This window comes from Pelmatolapia mariae, linkage group LG17, assembly GCF_036321145.2.
Source record: "Pelmatolapia mariae isolate MD_Pm_ZW linkage group LG17, Pm_UMD_F_2, whole genome shotgun sequence".
In the NCBI taxonomy this organism is placed as follows: Eukaryota; Metazoa; Chordata; class Actinopteri; order Cichliformes; family Cichlidae; genus Pelmatolapia; species Pelmatolapia mariae.
In genome coordinates this window covers 7,663,256-7,683,204 of record NC_086242.1, presented here as the reverse complement: position 1 = coordinate 7,683,204, position 19,949 = coordinate 7,663,256, and the positions used below count along the sequence as shown (strand labels likewise).

Below are 19,949 nucleotides of genomic sequence, written 5' to 3'. Positions count from 1 at the left end.
ATGAAAATAAACGGAGTCCGACTGGTTTGAGGCAGTCATACTCTGGAATATGAGATCAAATAAAGGCTTCTGTGGCGGCTGAAAGGAGAAATGAAATGGCTTCTGAGGGGGAGATGTACCGAGTAATAAAATTACTCCTTTATATCTTCCTAAACAGCACATGTTCCCCCTGGAGTGGGTGAGGGCTTCACTTCGGTCAAAGACAAGTATGCAAGTGGCAATTTTTCCTTCAGGAAGATTCCCTGATACACTTCTGGAGACTTGGCACACTGCAATTTTCTTGAAAACGAGAAACTATTTCAGCAACAAGTTAAGCGGAACTTTGGAAGTTTCACTTTGATGATGTGCTGGTACACGCTGTCATTGAAAGGTATGTTCCATTAAATTGGAACAGCAAGATGATTCATAAGCCTATTGCTTTTCAATGTGTTCAAACTAGGCTGAAATGTTCGACTGTATTTTATACTAACACATACAGTTGACTTAGAGCTGACCATGATGTACCACAAACACAGCAAATCATTTTTGGGATGAAAAATGTCTCTGCTTTGAAATTGGTTAGCTATTCCAATTATACAAGCACCACTCCATTTGGCATTGGGGGGAAAATTTGCAACAAAAGTATGAGTCTAACTACTTAAAATCATGCAATTGATTTGTATTATTAAAAAGCTGGTCACAATAATATTCAGATGGACTTTTTCCACTACAGCAGAAGGGCTGTATTAGAGGAAATTTGCAATCGGAGAGAATACATTATAATTCATTATACAGTAGCTATTAAACCTTCAGTAAAAATGCTTTAGTACAAGGATTGAGCCACTTATCAGACCTACTCACTACCTTTAAAAGCTGTCCATGTTCAGTGCTCTGAGTGGCAAAAACGCAATCGCTGATGACTTTGAAAATAGGACGAGATGTACAATTTATCAAAACAGAAACGGATGGCAGGGATTTCAAAGAATCAAAAGGTTGTAACTGTTTGTTCAAAAATCACAAGAGAAAGGAAGACTGCAATTTATGGAATTAGAAAAAAGAAATTCAGAAAACCATTTTTAGAAGTTATCAATAGAGTGGCTTGGGTTATGCCAGCTGAAAAAAAGAGACTTTTAAAAAAGAATAAGTGTCAATAAGAAGTGTATTGTTCACAAAATGTTTTAGGCGTTCACAAGAGGCGTGAAAACGTTTCACCTAAAAATCTCTGCATCTTTCGAGCAACATATATAATGTGGACTTCTAATGAGATTAATTCAAGAAAGTTAAGCATCAGTTTGGCATTAATTAAGTTAACTACTTCTTTATAAACAGTGACAACCAGCAAACCTGTATTGGTTACAAACATATACAAGCAGACTGCAGACTGATTAGAGATCTCATGACACCAGGCCCCAAAAATAGTGAATGCATGCTTGAGTGGCTTATAAGCCTTGTCAAGCTATCATCGTGGATGACTCTTAATTTACACAAAGGTGCCCAATTATACTTGGAGGCAACATTCTCAACACCGTGCGAACTTGGGAGACAATAACTTTCTCTCTTTATTGTCATTTGCCCCTGTCGAAGCCTGTTGCCATCTATTCAGGAAGACAAATGGCAAATGGGATGTTTCTGACAGCTTAAAAGTACCCATCAGCTGCCCTTTAGACATTTCCCTGCACATCCATCTCCTGAACCTCCCCAAACAAACAGCAGGCTCCACTTCAAATACATAGCAGGACTATTAGGTAATCTTCTCTTCTTTGTTCACTCTCCCTGAGACTTGGTGACTTACCTCAATCTCTCCCTCTTCCAACTCCTGCCTTCAAGCTGACAGAACTAGAGGAGTGCACCGCAGCGAATGACTTGAAATTATCTTGTGTTTTCAAAGACATTTTATTTATCGGTATGATGATGATGGTATGGTTTTAAAGTGCGAGGGGGGAAGAGAAGAGGATGGCCGGAGCACAAGGGCTCTTTGTTTTAGGAGAGGACAAATCTGAGGTTTCCTCTTGGATTTTCAATATCCTGCAAGGTACCAAACAGTTACAGTAGTCTAGTGTCTGAGCTTTTCTTTTTTTCTTTTTTGGGAAGGGAGGGGGTATAAAGGCTTGCTACGTGTGTCTGTGAATTGTTGCATGCTTCTTAGTAAAACGCCGTGTGGCTTCCAACAAAGCCTGGGAAATCAATCAATCTGCAAAGAAATACTCCATATGCCAGATGTGGCACTTGGAAAAAATAAGACTTAAAAAGACTTGGACCCACAAAGGGTTCCAAACAGTATAAAATCATGTTGAAATCAAATATTTGTTACAGATGAATCGAGCTGTCAAAGTGCTACCTATTCCACTTTGAATTTCTGCTTGTTATTTTAGGTGGCTTCACGAAGGCATAGCATGTCAGAGCTTTAAGTGTGTAAACATCTTACTCTGAAATATATCGCCACTATTTACTTTACAAGTTGCCAAGGAGAATGAAAGACAAATGTTTCATTAGCAGGTGACTTTTTTTTTCCTTTGGGTTTCTTTTACAAGTCTTCAGTAGTTCCGCTTCTTGACACATATACATGCATACACTGAGCATAATTATAAATGCAAGGCTTGCTATAGGGAGCTGAACTTTTCACACCTTTCAAAGCCACAAAATTGGATGGTTTTGTGGTTGTGCAGCTGCCGCTTCGCGCTAATGCAAGGCGGTGTCATATGAAAAATATTCCTCTCCCCAAACCACAGGGCTGGTCATTAATGAAACACAGGCCGCGCAGTGAGGTCATACAGAGTCTAGATTTCAGCAGCCACACTTAAAAACCGCTCAGAGAGAATAGAGAAACATGAACACAAATCAGATTCCAGCTCCAAGGACGGGGAAAATAAATAAATAGAGAAAGGCACTGGCCCCTCTCACATTTTCCCCCAGCGCTCTGCAAACAACCGTCAACTGCAGCTCAGAAACAGCTCACAATGAGAGCAGACTAAACAATCTGGTCCCGGCCAAGGAAAATGCTAAGCAACTCTGCACACAGGATGTCTCACCCTAATTGCCAACTATCAAATCTCACAATGGAATCTATCCATTTGGCAAAATCTTTACAGCAAACTTGGCAATATGTCTTTGCTTTTAAAAGTGTCAACTTTTTTGATGAAAAGGCTGGACACATAAAGATGGGGAAATACTGCTGTCAAGAATTTCATTTCCATCTTGGATTTGACGGGGGTTTGTAGAGCTTACAGGAAAACTACCAATAACGTGTGCTGAGAGGGAGAAAAAGCTTTTATTGGACAAAGGTGGTAGGGGTCTTGTTAACGAGTGATTAAAATCCTCAGCATTAAGATAAACAGACTAAATAGGTCCCCAAAGACGTGCAGACTCATGAAGGAGAGGGAGCAAGGGCAAGCCCGAGTCAGCAAGAGGGACGGACAGACTGTGTGCTGGAGTTGGGCATGCATGGGAGTGTAACTGGATCCTTGGGACTGGTATAAGAAGCAGTGTTACCAGGAGGGACAGGGCTCTAAACAGGAAACTAATGGGACAGTCTCCACCATCCGCCATGTGGCATTGTATTTTCCAGCCAGTCGTAGCCACGCTCACAGAAACCCTATGACTTCAAACAGCCAAAATAGCAGCACATTCATGAAACAGAACAGAACTACTGGGAATTAAAGAAGGCAGGAAAAAAGAAAACACACACACACACACACACACACACACAAAGGTAGCAGACCTCAACAGCAGATGGTAAAATTAACATTTCAACAGTTCCTTCCTTTCATGTAGGTCTCGGCAGAACTTTTTCTTAAAAAAAAAAATATCCAAAAGTAAGAGGGGCTTGGGTTTTTGGTAAGATATAGTGGTGTAGAAGGCATCTGGAAAAGGTGAAGAGGAATATTGGCTTATTGCTCCTGATGGTCCACCTCTATGAAAAATTAAATAGGTCTGTTTTGCAGGTTTCCCCTCTCTAGAGTGCCCTAAGCTGTGTTATGGAAACATCATCTTGGTAATTTATACGCCAAAGAACACCTGGTGATGAAAGAAAATAAACTATTCCTCCCTTTCTTTCTCCATTTAAAACCTAACACTTTGACTTTGCGTTCTCTTCCTTTGATGTTTCCTTTTTCCATCTTTTTAATGTCCATCCATTTGCCTTTTTTTTGCAAGAAGTTGGCATCTATTGTAGAGTTAAGTCGTTCACAAAATGCTTGTCAGATTTCATTTTGAAGTCCTGATAGAAACTTCAAAAGGTGCTGTAAAGATGTTATCGTGGAGAGACGGAAAGACTGAGGCATCTCTAATAAAGACCCAAACAATGGACAGCCTCTCTCATTTCCAACCCTGTCCAATGGAGCGTCTCAGTAGTACCCATTAATTTGGACACAGTTCTGGCTAAATTACATGTGTTCCACCTCTGTGACATTTTAAATGCAATTAAAAGCTGGTTATGGAAGTGTGCACGGACTTCCCTGTGATGAAGGGAAATCACTGACGTGATTAACATGCAAACGAGCTCATGCTGGCAGACTAGATTGGGGTTTGAAAACCTCAATTACTTTTGTGTGATTATCTATTTACCAGTACACAGATTTCCATTTCTCATCTCCAACCGAGTTCCCCATGCACGAGCCTCAATTATACGTGGCACACCTTTATTTATGATGCGCACGATGCTGAAATACAAGCTGTAGTTATTTTTTACTGTGATATATTGCTTCTTTACAGGCTGCTCGTGAAGCAGGACCACCGGATCAAGACTTCTTAATGTTGAGCAATTTGCTTTGTGAGCACTTAATATGATCTTGATCCCCCAGCGCCCCACACACCTCTAATCCATCCATCCAACTCCTATTTAAACTCAGCTTAAGTCTCACTCTGTGTGAGAGAACAGGAAAACTAATGGACAAATGGTGGCCAGAGTAGAGGGCTCTTAACTACAGTTTTAGGCTTGAATACTTTCTATTTCTTTCAACTCATAACTACAAAGTAAGAAATATCCCTGTTAAATAATGGTATGAACTACTTTTTACAGTGTAATACCACAATTTATAACAACAAATATCAAATTTACAATCTAGTACTGACAGATATTTGGTTGCATGCATATATTATATAATACTCTTTATTTATTATCGTAAAATGATTTAAATATTGTAATAAACACATCATTCATAACCCTAAAAATCCTCAGTTTGCTTGACCTTATTCATGAACCCTACATTCAGTGTCTTGTCACTCTTGAACAATGAGAAGAAATTCATTACACAATACAATTCTAAGAGTTTCATCTAAAATATTAGCAACAGTAAGTCTAAACATTAAAAAAACGGAAAACACTAGTTAATTATTGTGTCGACTTAAAAATTTACATTCCCACAGGTGAACCATCTCCTGGGAATATTTAAAACTTATTAGCTAATTTCTTTTCTAAGGGTTTGACAAATGACATGACAGAATTTGACACAACATGATTTTGCACTGAGTGTACTGACACCAAAGTCTGACTCACTGAAAAAAAGCACTTTTCAAAACACGTTGAGTGGTCAGTAAGACCAGAAAAGCACTGCATAACTACAAGTACATCACATGGAAAAAAAATATATATATATTGTATTGGCTTCTAAGTAGCTTTCTAATAATATGTTTTGCCCCTCAAAGGTCTTGGCATTTACAGCAATAAATTGTACAAGAAGAACTGTACATTACCATACAAGATTCCCACATTTTTCTAATCAGCAATTTCATACAGTAAATGAAAGTCTTAAAAAAGTGTCTATTAGTAAATGGTGAAGTCTAATATGCAGTCTAGCAGTTTGTGGTGATTAATTGAGTACAAGGACAAAACTATATCAAGGAAAGAAATTAACTTGAGGAATGTCTTATAGTGTGCATCATCTCGCTTGGAATGAGTACAAGAATTTATAGCAACACAAGTGGAGTGCATGTGGTTTCATTTAAACAGCGAAGCAACCACAGAATCTCTACTATCTATTGTATTTTTTTAAAGAAGCATCCAGAAAAACAACAAGGAGTAGTTTAATAAACTATTTTAGTAACTGGATCAATGCGTACTTACATTCAAACCATTTTATCTGTGGGATATTTTTCTTTTTAAATAATATAGTGCACATTTTATTTTATTTTTTTTTTATTGCCAATGTTCTGCCAGTTTCTCGGTGCCCAGGGACAGAAGGAAAGAGGAAGACACGTATCTGTGGCATAGCCAGACTTTTCACATTGTGCCCAGCATACATAAAACATGCCCTGTTGCTTCAGCTGGAGCAAAAAGGAAAACAGTGCCATCAAGTGAAATATTTGAGGATTCCTCAAACACCTTTGCAGACAGATCTATCATGTCATCAAAGAGAAACCAGAAGAAGAAGCTGATATTCTTTGATAAACTTTAATTAAATTGATTTATTTATCCAGGATAAGAGATTGCTTCTCTTGTCAAAATGATAGCTTGTCACTGTTAATCATATTGAACACGTTTTAACTTTATACTTGAAAAAAAGGATAATTCAAATGTATTTGGTTCCTCTGCATGCTTTTAAGAATAAATAATCCACAAATGTGTACTCTGAATGAGAATGTTCAGCACCTCCCACTCAACTAGTGAGACGATAAGACAAGGATTAAACATGGTGCTTTGCTGACTTCATGTTCAGAATCCTGTTCGAGGTACGTCAGGAACAAAGGGAATCATTATTACTATTTGAACTCAGTTGCCAGGACTTGACTACACCATTGGTATAAGGTTGCTAGAGTAGGGAGGAAAAAAAGAAGCAGTGGATACAGCATACTGAGTGAGTGAAACTGGTGGTGATGGCTAGAATCATGAGTGAGAGAAAATAAAAGAGAAAGGGAGAGGGAGAGCTTAGATAATAGCAGATAATGGACAATTAACTCAGGCTAGTAGTGCTTGCTGCAGTGAATAGCAGCTTCTGGTGCAGCAAGTCCCCGATCACCACTCAGCCATATTCACACTGGGAATACAGGCAATATCAAGCTGCAGGCTACTGGGCCTCAGAGGTGTACACGCTGCATTAGCAATCTCCACAATGCCTTCAAACAAAGCACGATACCAACAAAGTGTCCCAAAGTGCAAACGCAAGCACTCTGCTGATGGGAAGTCTGCGGTGCCATAACCTTATTCATTGTTTCTTGTCCTTTCACCACCAAATAAACCCAGGAGCTGTAAATCCATTTAAAAAAAGTGACATACCATTCCTGTCTGCCGACATTGAAATTAGCATAATTAAACCTATATAAAAGCTAATTGCATAAATAAATGAGTCAATGTCACCACTGTGCATCACAGGAACAATGCTTGTGTTCATATCAGGGGCCTCAGAAGTGTTTTAACTTCCCAATCAGCCCCCTACTCCCTTCAAACTCCATCTAAATCTATTGATCTGTGAAACACGGGGACTCAGGGGAGGCAATTCACTTAATATCATACATCTAATGATGAGATGAATAACGATTATACCATTTGGTAATTAAACGTCTTACAAACCATTTAACTGACTGTGCGTCTGCAGGGGTCGCTGGAGGTCATAACGATTGTTTTTCATTTCTTGCTCGGCACGAAAGCAGGAGACACGCAGGAGGCAGAGCTGGGGGTTGGTGGTGGTAGAAAACAGTGCATGACACAATGGTGAAAACACACTAATGATTGTTAGCAGCTATGGCACTAATCTCTAAAGCTGTCAAGACTCTGAAAGGCAAATAGTACGGCAGGGCAAAGGAAACGAGGAAAATAAAAACAATAAAAAGGTTTGGCTTTTCATTCTTTGAAGTTTTATATTTAGAAATCTCATTACCGCGCTTGTTTTTTTACACAACAAAAGAGATATTTACCAAATGTACTGCCAATCCTTAAATAAGGGTGATGTAGAAAAGAAAAAAAAAGTCCCTTTATGAATAGTCACCTTCCATTTTTGCAAGAAAATAGAAGGTGTCTGTACATAAAGGCGTGTTTAACACATGCTCTGAGCCAATTTACTGTCAACATCCACAACCCTAATCCCTACTTACAGGCAATAATTACCCAACGGTGCTATATCAGTGTGTTGTCAAGCCTGTACTAAGCTTATTTTTTCAAATATACTGTATACACTAAGTACAAGGATGACAAGAGGGTCAAGTAAAAGAAAAGTTCTAAAATGATTTTAAAGGTTGCAAAACCTGCACGCGCACACACACACACACACACACACACACACACACACACACACACACACACACACACACAAAGTCTAATCACTTTGTAGAGCCAGCCTCTCCTTTATCCTTAGTGGGCTCACAGCGTGTTTCTGTAGCTGGCTCAAGCACATTCACACAGCATTTAGTGATAGAGGGATGTGTCTCGTGCTCCTGGCTCCTTATTGAATGATAGCTAGTAAACATTGTCATTCCAAAGAGAGACAGGATTAAAGCCTGCTTTGCCCATTGAGGGGAACAGTATGCGAAAAGAGAAAGGGAACAATAGCCAAATGGAGGACGGTATCACAAGGGTCCAATGTCTGCTGTGATGAATATGTGGGAGATTATAACCCATTCCATCATTTCCATAATGTAAAATTCTTTCTTTTTCACCCGCCAACTATTCACTAAATAAATGAGAAAACTATCACCCGCACAGCAATATTTGACAAAAGGCAGAAGGGAGGGAGACCGAGTTTTGAATGACCCCCGTGCCTTTGACAATATAGGCGCTGTCCGGACACATTCGGAAGCAGCAGAGTGAGTAAAACCTGGTAGAGTATTTATCATTGGGCACAATGCAAATGTATTACCATGTCACCAATACCACTTTACAGCACAGAATGGAACTATACTGAATACAGGAGAGTTTTAAATAATACCAGGTGAAAATATGAATGGAGGGCTCTATTGATGTGTGGCTTTAATACCTCACAAGTATTCTAAACTGAGGGATCATTCAGTGGACATTGGCTTAAAACCCTGCAGCCACAAAGAGCCAGCCCTCACATTTAACCAATATGCTAACTAGCCTAGCTATTAAGTCTGTCCAACAAAAATAATTCGAATTGGACTGACTGAAGTCAGAAGGGTCTTTCAAAAGGGTGAAGAAAAAAAACTTCTGGAAAGAAAAGTATAATTACAAAGTTCAGACTAGAGAGAGTGCTAATAAATGAAGATGAAAAGCTTTTAGCCAAGCAGCAACCTCCAGGCCTAAAGAAGAAAGCCAGAACCTGCAGTTCCTCAAAAAGCCATTTGAGGCTGGCTCCAAAGGTGGAGGAATGAATACTCACTGCCACATGAAAATCTCCCACATTAATGGTTTAAAGTTATGTATTTTAATTGTTTTGGCTGCTTTCACTGGAATATGCTATCTATGATTTTTGACAAAGGCAGCTGCAGCTGGTAACTGTCTCTTAGCATAACCTTTATTAGTTTGACTCACTTGATCATGTTTTGTGGTGTGGGGCCTTTTGGAGCACTTTAATGCAATTAGCTGACAAATAATACGTGTTGCTTTGTGGTACCACCCATACAACAAATCTGTGCTACAGTGGTTGAAATTATTGTTATAGTTATTTTTTTATTTTGCTGTGCATTAAATAACAACACTGTATCTAGGTATGGCCTTCATCGTTTTAACCAAACTTACTAGCATTATCTGCCAAGTTAACCTTAAATGTTCTTGTGTAATATGACGTCTTCTACCCTCCAAAAATAATCTGGCACTGGTAAAAAACTAAAATCAAAGCTTCATAACTGGACAAACTCATTGGATGACATAATGGTGGTTACAGCCATCCTTTATATACAGCCCAAGGTTTCTGGCTATGGGTACGCTGTGAAATATGTGAAAACTACCTGGTTAAGCATGACTTACTTACCTGCTAGGAAATTCAGTAAGTAAAGGATAAAATGTCTTTTCATTAGATCTTAAAATAGATACTAACAATAGACTCTGTGCTTGCTATATAATCGACCACTTGACTGCAGATCCTTGAGTCCAACTGTTATTTTTTAGAGAGCTTCTCAAAAAACATTAAACTTGTGAAATTCCTGAGCCATAGAAAATATCTCCGCGCCCTAGCTCTGCTCACACCTCAGCCTCGCTGACATCTCTTCAGCCATTCGCTTGATGTGTGAGTGTGTGCGTCTTTGTGTAAGTGAAAGAGAGAAAGCCTCTGCCAGTCTACATGCATGTGAATGTGTGTGTGTCATCTGCGAGATCTCAGCAGTCTATTCCAGAGATTTCTCCCATGGTACCCCAGTTTATTTACTTTATCTACAATATAATGCTTCAGTGAACATTAGCAACTTTGAGACACAAGTTTCAATCAGTCATCCAGCGGCGGTGCAAGCAAGCTCGTGCGTGTGTTCATCCAGGTGCAGAGAAAAGATGAACACCACCGCCTCTTTGGCTTTAAACTCAAAGGAGTGACAAAAGAGGTCCCAAAATAATTCAAAATCAAAATGGACAGCGGGAAAAGAGAGAGAAGGAAACAAAAGAATAGTAGAAAAGCAAAAACAGGGAAGAAAGCCAGAAAAATAAACTGTACAGGACAGTGGGGAGAAGAGTTAGGGAAGGGAGGTAGGGGTGGATTTTAAAAAATGACTGAGAGAGAAGTTAAACAAAAATGATACTATGTTGAGAAACGGGAAGAGGAAGACGGACAGACAAAGGGAATGATAAAAAGAGACAAAATAAAAGAGAAGGCATGGGAGAGAGGAAGAGAAAAAGAAAAGGAGGGGAGACAAGATGTTCTCCCTGGGTAATGTGGAGGGGGTCTTGTCCAATAAACACAGGTGAGCAGCTCGACAGGCCAGGACCACCAAGCTGACTGACAGCTGAGAGCTCTCACTGACCGCCAGCTTTATGTTACATGACACGAGGTGTGCAACTCATCAGACAAAGAGAAACTGCCTGCACCTCTCAGAGTGCGGTAGGGAGAGGGTGGAAAGCACACACGTACACCCACATGCGCTTTTGCACGGCTGTTTAAAGCGGCATCCACGTACCGTGGCTGCAAAGTTGCAAACACAAAAATACCCACTCTCTCATATGGCCAGACAGGAGGAAAGCCCTGCCATTTTCCTTCACAGGTGAGCAGAAGAAGGAAACACCCCGGTGCTCCAGTTACTTAGTGGGAGAAAGTGAGAAGTCGTAGGGTGGGGGGTAGGATGTATGCTGTGTGCCGACTGAATCTTTTCCACATGACGGGCCTCGGGCTGTTTTTGTCAACTGCACTCTTGAGCAGCAAGGAGTCAGGTAGTGTGACCACATGATTGCCCAAGAGGCACTGCGGTGAGAGGGGGAGAAAGGTGGGAGGGGGGGGGGGGGGGGGAGTGGAAGGCAAGAGGAAACAGAGAGAGAGGGAGAGACATGGAGGGAGGGAGAAGGATCGGGGGGCCGGAGACAGGACCGATGCAACACGCATGATGAGGTGTAATCACAAACCCCATTCAGAGTGCAGTGGAGTTTGTCAACATACACACATTCACATTCCACTGTCTGTCAGCTCCATGACCCAAATCGAGCATGCTGTGTGAGTGTGTTTTTCCACACACATGAATACTTTTTGCCCATTTCGCCTCCAACCAGGTAGTAGCGCTTGCACTGTCTAGGCTTGTGGTTTGTGGTGAGGAAGTCAGATTCCAAGCTCTTGTAGGATTTCGCTGCCGCCTGTATCCCTTTTCAAGCTGCGATCAAATGATCATTACGAACAAAGGACTTGGCTTGTTGCCTCTGGAGTAAAAGCTTTTTCAGTGGCTGTGACCGTGTGGTTTGATTTGAAACTTTTACTTTGAGAGAAAGTAAAGGGGGGGGGGGGAGTCTTATCATAGAGAGGAAACCTACCATTAATTAAAAACAACAAAACTGAGTCACTCAAATAAAAAGAAAACCTAAATGTAGTTATGACAGACTTAAGTTCACAAAGCTAACGTGCAAAAAGTTAATTGTAATCACATTTAAAATAATGTTTGATTTTTAGTGTCTCCCAAGAATTCAGAAACAACTTCTTGGCAACTCAGTTATTTCCATGTACTGCACCTTAGCATGCAGACCCTTACATAAACAGAACTCATCAGCAGGTTAAAACACTGTAGGATTTAGTTTATGTCACGATGGCGATATCCCTATAAAACACTGCGCTGGGAAGGGCTAACATAAACTTTAGACTATTTGTGCAGGCTGAAAAATGAGGCTGCGTGACAGCTTGGTGATAACACACGAGTTCAATCTGTCAAGACAATCAGCATTCAGACCTTGGGAGAAGAATGCGCGACTGTGTGCGACCGACTCACTGGACATGATCACCTGCGAGCGAAGCCCACTCATAATTCGTCCCACCTGAAATAAGAAGTTCAACCTAAAGTCAGGCCTCTCTGATGTCATGCCTGCCTCAGGTTGGGTTTCACAATAATCTCAGGCTCTTGGAGAGATGCCATCAGGCCCTGCTTCCACGCCCCAAGATTTTCTTGAATTAAATTGCAAGGAAAGAATAACACTTGAAACAGTAGATCTTTGCTCCCTTTTCTTCAGAAATTAAGCTATTGCATGCGTTATTTCCAACGAGTAATATCTAATATGACGCACACACATATACAGAACTATTGCAAGGGCCCCAAAGTATGCTGAGGCAGGCCACCTTTGCTGAGGGAAATTAACTTTCTTTTTCCTGCATTAAAATTTCTTAAATTACATATTCTAGATTCAGATTCATCCGTTCATATTCGAATGAAGATTTGGCAATTTATAATCAACTGGATAACAGATAGCATGAAAGAAAAAGAGGGGAATACCGCAGAGGATCAATAGAGCCATCTTCTTCTGAGGTAATGATGGTAATACTCATTCTGAGCCTCCTTGCAAACTTCATTCTCATAGCAACTGTGCACTCAGGACAAACATTCGCCGTGCAATTTCTTTTCTTTACTCATCACCCGACATCCTCCATCTCCACATCCTCTCTTGCTTTTTTACTCTGACCCTCAGTTATTTCTTTTTTAGATAGATGTGAGTGAGATAAATACCCGATAGTTGCTAGGAAAAAAGTATAGTGTGGAAAAAGAGATTAATCTAAAGTGTTTATACTGAGAAGGGGACCTGGACTGAATTCTATCTTCTTCTTAAACTGGGTTTTATATGGAGCATTCACACCAGTTAAAAAGAAGAGGAAAAAAATTGCTGGAAATATAAATGTCAGGTATGCGAAAATAATTCCTTCATGGAAGTAATGTAAGAACAGGACATCTCCTAATCAGAGAGCTCAGCAAAGGGCAAGATGTCACTGGCTTTTCTTCCAATTTGCTCACAGTATGACACAATCAGACCCTAAACCAAACTTCATTAAATCGAAAAATGGAAACTGGGGAACTTCCAGAAAACTTTCAGCTTCTCCCCCTCCCTCTTTCCTAAGTGTGAAGACAAAACAGTGGACCATAGAGAGAAGGGCGCATGAAGAACGGCAGCAGATCCTTGGGAGTGAGTGCAAAAGTGAGGAAAAGGGGGAAAGAAGGGAAAGTAAACCTTTGATGAGTAAGACTTTTTTTGTTAAGCGATGGAGCTTAACTTTAAAATATTCTGGGTGGCAGTGAATGGGGGATTGACCAATGGCCCTGATCTCAGCCACACACGGGGGCACTGGGGTTAATGGTGGATAAAGATTAGAAAAAAAAGAAGGGTTGCTTTGCCTGATCTCCATCCACCCCCACACACCGACCCTGCAGTTTTCACCTTCTCCACCAATCCCAAATCAGCTAGACAATGGAGGCTGCCAATGGGGAATGATCCAAGTCCCTTTGATTTCTGCCTTTACCCCCTCGACTGTTCTGAGTGCCCAGGGTAAAGACCCGTGGAGGTTCCCCTGTTTGCCCACTCACAGGGACGACAGTTAGCAGGCTCAGAGAAACCATCTGAGGATTGAAAATGGTATGACAAGAGGTCTCTGATCTATGACAAGAAATCAATTTCAAACTGGAAATGTGCGCAGAGAGCTGTTCAGAATGAGCTGTAGCTTCTTTAAAGTAGCCAAAGATATGCTTAATTGCTGTAGATTTTTTTATATGTGTCTATGGTGGAAGTGCAGTGTTGGGGCAATTACACATTTTTGCAATGATTAGAGGGACATTTTTGGGCTAGCAGATATGCAGTAAGAGTTCATCTTTGAAGATTTAACTGAATACTGGACAAATTAAGAAGTAATGTTTAAATCTCTTTTAGGTGGAAAAAGAAATCTTGACTCTGTTTCACTCAGGAATGAAAGCAATGGGAAGGTGGAAGTGGTCTTGCACCCAAGATGCTGAGCGTCTTTGCTTATATGCACATACTTTAATCATATTTTAACCTCAAAGACTGTACTCCAAGATGGTGTTTTAAGAAAAATTGATTTTTTTCCTGTTAGGTTATGGATTGAACAGATTTTAAAAATTGATTCAAAGCAAACAGACACAAACTTCTAGCTTCAAACAATAAATCAACCACAGAAAAAAGTTGTTTTACTTCTTTTGGAAATGAACCAGATTGGCACCAAAATGTAATAGCTCCACCTCGACAAGTTTATGCATTGTCTTGCAAAAAAGACAAACATTCCTCCATCTTTGGCCTTGACAGAATAATTGTGGCATTTAATTAACTGCAATAAATAAATGGCTATTGCATTATGTAAAATGGCAGATTATCATGTGCAACCTTTATACAACACTTGTGCTTTTTCTTTTTAATAAGGTCACAATAATACCCTCCAGACCATATGACCAATATCCATAAGAAAATGATACACTGATATGTACACTTTTCTCATACCCCGCTCTGCTGATTTGTCATTTCAGCACCCAGGACTGTTTCTCTAAAGCCAAACCCCATCAGCAGTCGTGACTGATGTGCCTCATTACAGTGGACACATTAATCTGAAAGAAAACACAACACCAGGCATGCAAGGACAATGAAAACTGCTTTCACTTACCACTTTGCACTTTACAGTGTTTGTCGTCTGCTTTTTTCTACGGGTGCACTGTATACATATTTCATCCCTAAAAAGAAAAATAAGAAACATGTCGGACCATAAATATGAGAAGCACACTGAAAAAACAACAAAAAAGCGTATTTGTCTAGACATGCATTGAGCAGATACTTTGTAACTGACTCAAATAGTTAGAAATAGCTGGATTTGGAATCTGAGGCTACGGGTTGATCTGTGGGCTCCATTTAATTTAATGCAACAGTTTCCAATGTTTTTAAGTTCTGTTTGGCTGCTTGCATTTTGATTTTATTGTAAACAAACACTGTTCTATCAATGATAGAAAAACTTTACTCTCATAAGCTCTGTTTAGCAGAGCTCAGCACACAATGTGACACAGACGGTGAAACAGAGAGCAGAGGAAGAAAGGAGGTAAAATGCAATAAAGACACGGACTAGGCTGGAATAAAACATGCAAATAAACTACATTTACATCATAAATAAATGTTTTGGGGCTTTTTAATAGTCATGTATTTTGTTCCTTGTTTGTTACTCTTCATTCCAATTCACAAAATTCAATTTCATAATTATTTGTATGGAAAAAGTCTGACTGGTGGAGTCCCACTTTTGCCACCTGCTGTGTTCACCATTATAGAGAGATACATGTGGAATATACCGAATTTAGGAACAATGTAACCCCTCTTCAATTTTTCCATTCTAGTTCTGCTACAAATCTCAATCAAGACATCAATTGCATAAAAAAGAAAAAGTAAAAAAAAGAAAAAGAAAAAGAAAAAAGAAATCCAAGCTTGCTCACATTTGTCAGCCATAGTGCATATCATAACTTCTAAGTAAGAGTAGATTGAAAATCCTTGGGGTGTGAAAACCAAACAGGCACAACTGAAAGGTTGCCCAGTGGAGGGGGAATTCTATCAAGGTAGACAAGATGAAGATTTGTTACATTTGAGGAGGAATGGGGCCCCACTGACCTCTTCCAGCCACTACAATCACCCTAACACGGGCAGGTTAACAATACCGTAACACTATCAAGCACAGACTAAAAACAAAGACACAGTCATTGCATGCAAACACACAACTGTTTTACAAAAGAGTTTTACTCTGAAAGATTAATTGGCCTTAGGAATGCACTGTGTACTTTTAATTTTAACACAGAGCTTTGAAAATACATGCTGCTCTAAATCCCTCCCAAGGTCCAGGATGCTTTGACCGATGGACATGAAGGGACTATGTTCAAATACTTACCCTCAGGGAGAGAACTTGCTGTTGTTGTCCGTCACAGGTGGGGTAGCAGTCCAGCAATGTCAGCTCTCTGAGATAAGAGAAAACAAAAGCACACTGTTAGTCCAAAACTACTTTATGACACACTGATTTTTTTCCCCCCCTAGGAACATTCATTGCTGGAACTAACAAGTGTGGGCTAGATGGCTTATTGCATAACTATTTTCTGTAAGGTTTGTAGGTGAAGGCAGTAAACTTTGTGACAACAAAGTGCACCTGGATTTTTGCTGTGAAGCCTGAGAGCATATGTGTGTGGGTATATATCTGTGTGTAAATGCATGCACCAACAGGCAATGTACGGTACAGTACACTCCCCTGCCCCCAAACTGCTCAATCTCTGTAAAGTTAAAAGGCGCAGTGCCTGGAAGGCTCTAGCTCTCATTGCCAAGTAAATCACACCGTTAACCTGACACGATTGATTTCTCATATACCTCCATTCAGCTGTCTGAATCTAAGTACACATGCTATGGTATCCATATAATTTAGAGCCCATTAGCATTGATGATTTTTGTGTTAATCACACAAGTACATTGAAAGAAGAATACAACGCCACATCTGCAGCTACTGATTGATCTGGACACTTTTATTGCACATGCATTACATTTAGAGAACTAGGGGCTAACAACAAGTCCCCAGGAGCATCAGAGAGGCCACTTTCTGCTGCTGGGGGCATGAAGGGCAAAAAATGGCCTGGATGTTCCTCTCTGGGATGTTTTTTTATTCCTCTCCCTTTTATTCTCCCAGAATTCCAATGACCCCTACAGGCAACCAGCGACTGCTGAATCCTAAGGAATGTGCTCTCTGAACTGTGCAAAAAGCCCGGAGCTCAAAGAGCACAGCTGAAAACAAAAACATGCCAACTGCTATAATTTCTCACTGTTTTGAGTTTGTGGAAAAACGTTGCACATATTGCTGCACAATATTTGGTTTTAGACGGGTTTAAGATGGGGGGGGGGTGAGCACCAACCAGTGGACTGGATATTGGGAAAACCGACATAAAAAGTTTCAGAATCCCAATAATAACGATTGTTTTAATGTGTATTTAAGTAGAGTGAAACTTCTACTTGGATGGGATTACTACATCTGAAAAAGCAAATTTTAGATATAATATGGATAAGCTACTTTCAGCTGCTTCCTTATTCACAAAGGGTTGCCACAGCAGGTATCTCCACATGTTTGATTTGGCAGATTTTTTAAACCTGATGCCCTTCCTTTCACAACCCCAAAGGGACTTGCGGCTCCTGGGATCAAACCGAGGATTCGTTCCCTGTTATCGAATGTGTAAACCACTACACTAAGGAGCCACTTTAGATATAATATAGATATAAAGTATAATTTTTAGATAATGCTCCCCACTTCTCTTAAATCATTTGCTCCTGGGTAGACTTCCAACATCACAGCACCCTGTGGCCATGCAGATGTTATATTTTATTCAGTGGAAAAGCATTTGGAATGCTATTAGTCTGCATGACCTCCAATTCGTGGGGATTTACAAATAACACACATGTCTTTATGCCAAGTATAAAACCATTGGTAAATTCTATCAACTTATAAATATGGCAAAAGCATTCAACTATTCATGAAGGTCTAATAATGCTATAGGCTGATATTTACATAAAGTGCTTGTGCGCTAAGTCAAGATAAACTATTTAAGACCTGGACCACAAATACCTCCACACAGCAGAAAAAGGAGGGTCCTGCGATGAAAGAGGACATTATGCTAACAAGTCAGATTACTGTACACAATAACTTTATCTTAAAAGTAAATACCATCCTTGGTGTTGGAAAGAGAGGGGGGGAGTTATGGAAAGTCACTGGCAATATTTCTGTGGGGACCAAATGCTCCTTATCAGTGTTAGTCGAGCAATTCAGGCCTGCCTGAAGAAAGATGAGTCTTCAAACTCATTCTATTCATGGTCAGACGTGTAATTACCCTCAGCTCACAGTCTAGACGTAACCGCTTTCACAGTATTTAAGACCCCCTATGCAACGCACGGACGCCGGCTCCTACCACCAAGCCCTGCACGTTAAATCTGTGGGCAGATAAATTAGCGAAGAATGCAATAAAATAGACACAATGAGAGGAACTTTATCCTCCCCGCTGCTAAATGAGATTTCTTTGAAATGCAGATCAGTGGCTCTAGATTAGTGAATTTTAGCTGCTGTCAACATCATAACAAAATACAAATGCGATTGTTCGCTGCTGCCTTATCTCCTTGCTTCCATCTGCTGGCTGGTTATTTACTCCCCCCTGATTTACTATGCAGATCTAAATAAGTCGCATCAAAAGGAGGGCTTACTGCACAATGGCTTCTTAAGCTTCTACATCAAGGTATTTGAAAAACCGGTAGTCACATGAAAAGGCTGCCCATCAAAGGCACATCTCTAATGAACTCTCCCATATCAGAGGGGGCTTGTGGGGCCTGGCTTTAATGCCTTCTGTGAGAGAGGAGCAGAACTACAAATCAGACCCACCAAGCCATGGCAGAGAAAGGAGGAGGACAGAGAGTGGGAGAAAAGAAAGGAGGAGAAGGAAGAGGAAGACAGCAGTTATCAGATGAGATTAACTCAGCAAAGGCACTAGTCCTGGGTCTTTCCATCCATCTAACTCTTAAGTGTACGCTGATGAAGGCACTTGTGAAAAAGTTCAAGAGAGAACGCTACACTGAATTCAGCGACAACACACCAAGGTTAACTACTTAAAATACAAATTTGTATTTTAAAATAATCTGGAATCTCAAATGTTGATAGATACATTCAGTGTGAGTGTAACTGTAATGCCTTAAAGGCTTTTTGAACAACTGTAATGAAAGGAAGTCTGAATATTCTAAACATCTGTTTAAAATGACCCATCAATCCAGTGATCAAAGGAAGATATAAACTGTCAAACACAGGAAAGGAAAACATACTGTGTTTTCCCCCCTTCTCATCCTCCGCAAGTCTGCAAACAGCTTTAGTAATCTCAAACAGAGCTTTTGCATTACGCTCCTGCAATAACCTTTAATTTCATGGTGTATTTGTTGCATTCAGCACACAGGCAGGATTACAACTGACAATCTTCAGACTTATACGGGAAAAATAAACTGCATGAAGAGATCATGATCTTGAGCCCCCCCAACCCCACGCTCCCAAACACATCGCCACCCTGCTTTGTATCCCTATGTCTGGTTGAAGGGGAGACCCCCACCAACAAGCATGCAGTTTTACCAGTGAACAATTAGCCCCGGAGCAAGAGCAGGCCCTGCACTGGCACATGTGGTTAAGAGACGAGCGCTGCAGGAGAGCGCCAGATGATGAAGGGATGAGGTTGGGAAGGGGGAGTAGAGGAGAGGATATTGAGGGGGGGTACCCCCACCCCATCCCGGGTGAAGCAGGCGAGTGGCGCGTGTCAGCCACACGTGTGCCAATTTTTGCCTTCCTTCATCACTTTCGGATCCTCTTTACAGAGATGATATACATATAAAATAGAGAGTGGAACTTTCCCCCCTCCTTACACCCAGTCCAACTTTGTCCCCAAATTTTAGGAGCCCACCCCAAAATTGAGCTGTGATGTAAAGGAACCCAATGGTTAAGTCGCTTGTGCTACAGAAACCAAACTTGTCTTCCCTCCCCTCACCCTGCCTCAAGCGTCTTTCTACAGTGCAGCGTGCCAACTGGGCCCAGTGCCAGTCGCATTCGCAACCACAAGGGACCCCCGTCTTTTCGCCTTGCCTAATGAAATGACAAAACAACAGATTTGCA

General features: G+C 40.6%; 1 protein-coding gene across 7 annotated transcripts in view; it reads right to left on the bottom strand.

Moving 5' to 3' along the window:
- foxp2 (forkhead box P2) overlaps window positions 1–19,949 on the bottom strand; it is a 102,873-nt gene that overhangs the window by 76,821 nt on the left and 6,103 nt on the right. For 5 of the 7 annotated variants that reach the window (XM_063500702.1, XM_063500696.1, XM_063500694.1 and 2 more), the window contains 2 exons: window positions 16,173–16,239; window positions 14,916–14,982 (listed from right to left, as the gene is read on the bottom strand). Coding sequence is in view for 1 of the 7 variants with exons in the window: in XM_063500703.1 (XP_063356773.1) it covers window positions 14,916–14,982; window positions 15,727–15,728 (69 nt within the window). In the remaining 6 variants the exon portion in view is untranslated. Of the gene's footprint in view, window positions 1–14,915; window positions 14,983–15,726; window positions 15,746–16,172; window positions 16,240–19,949 lie in introns of those variants that run through there. The other 2 variants (XM_063500698.1, XM_063500703.1) reach the window with 2 other exon arrangements.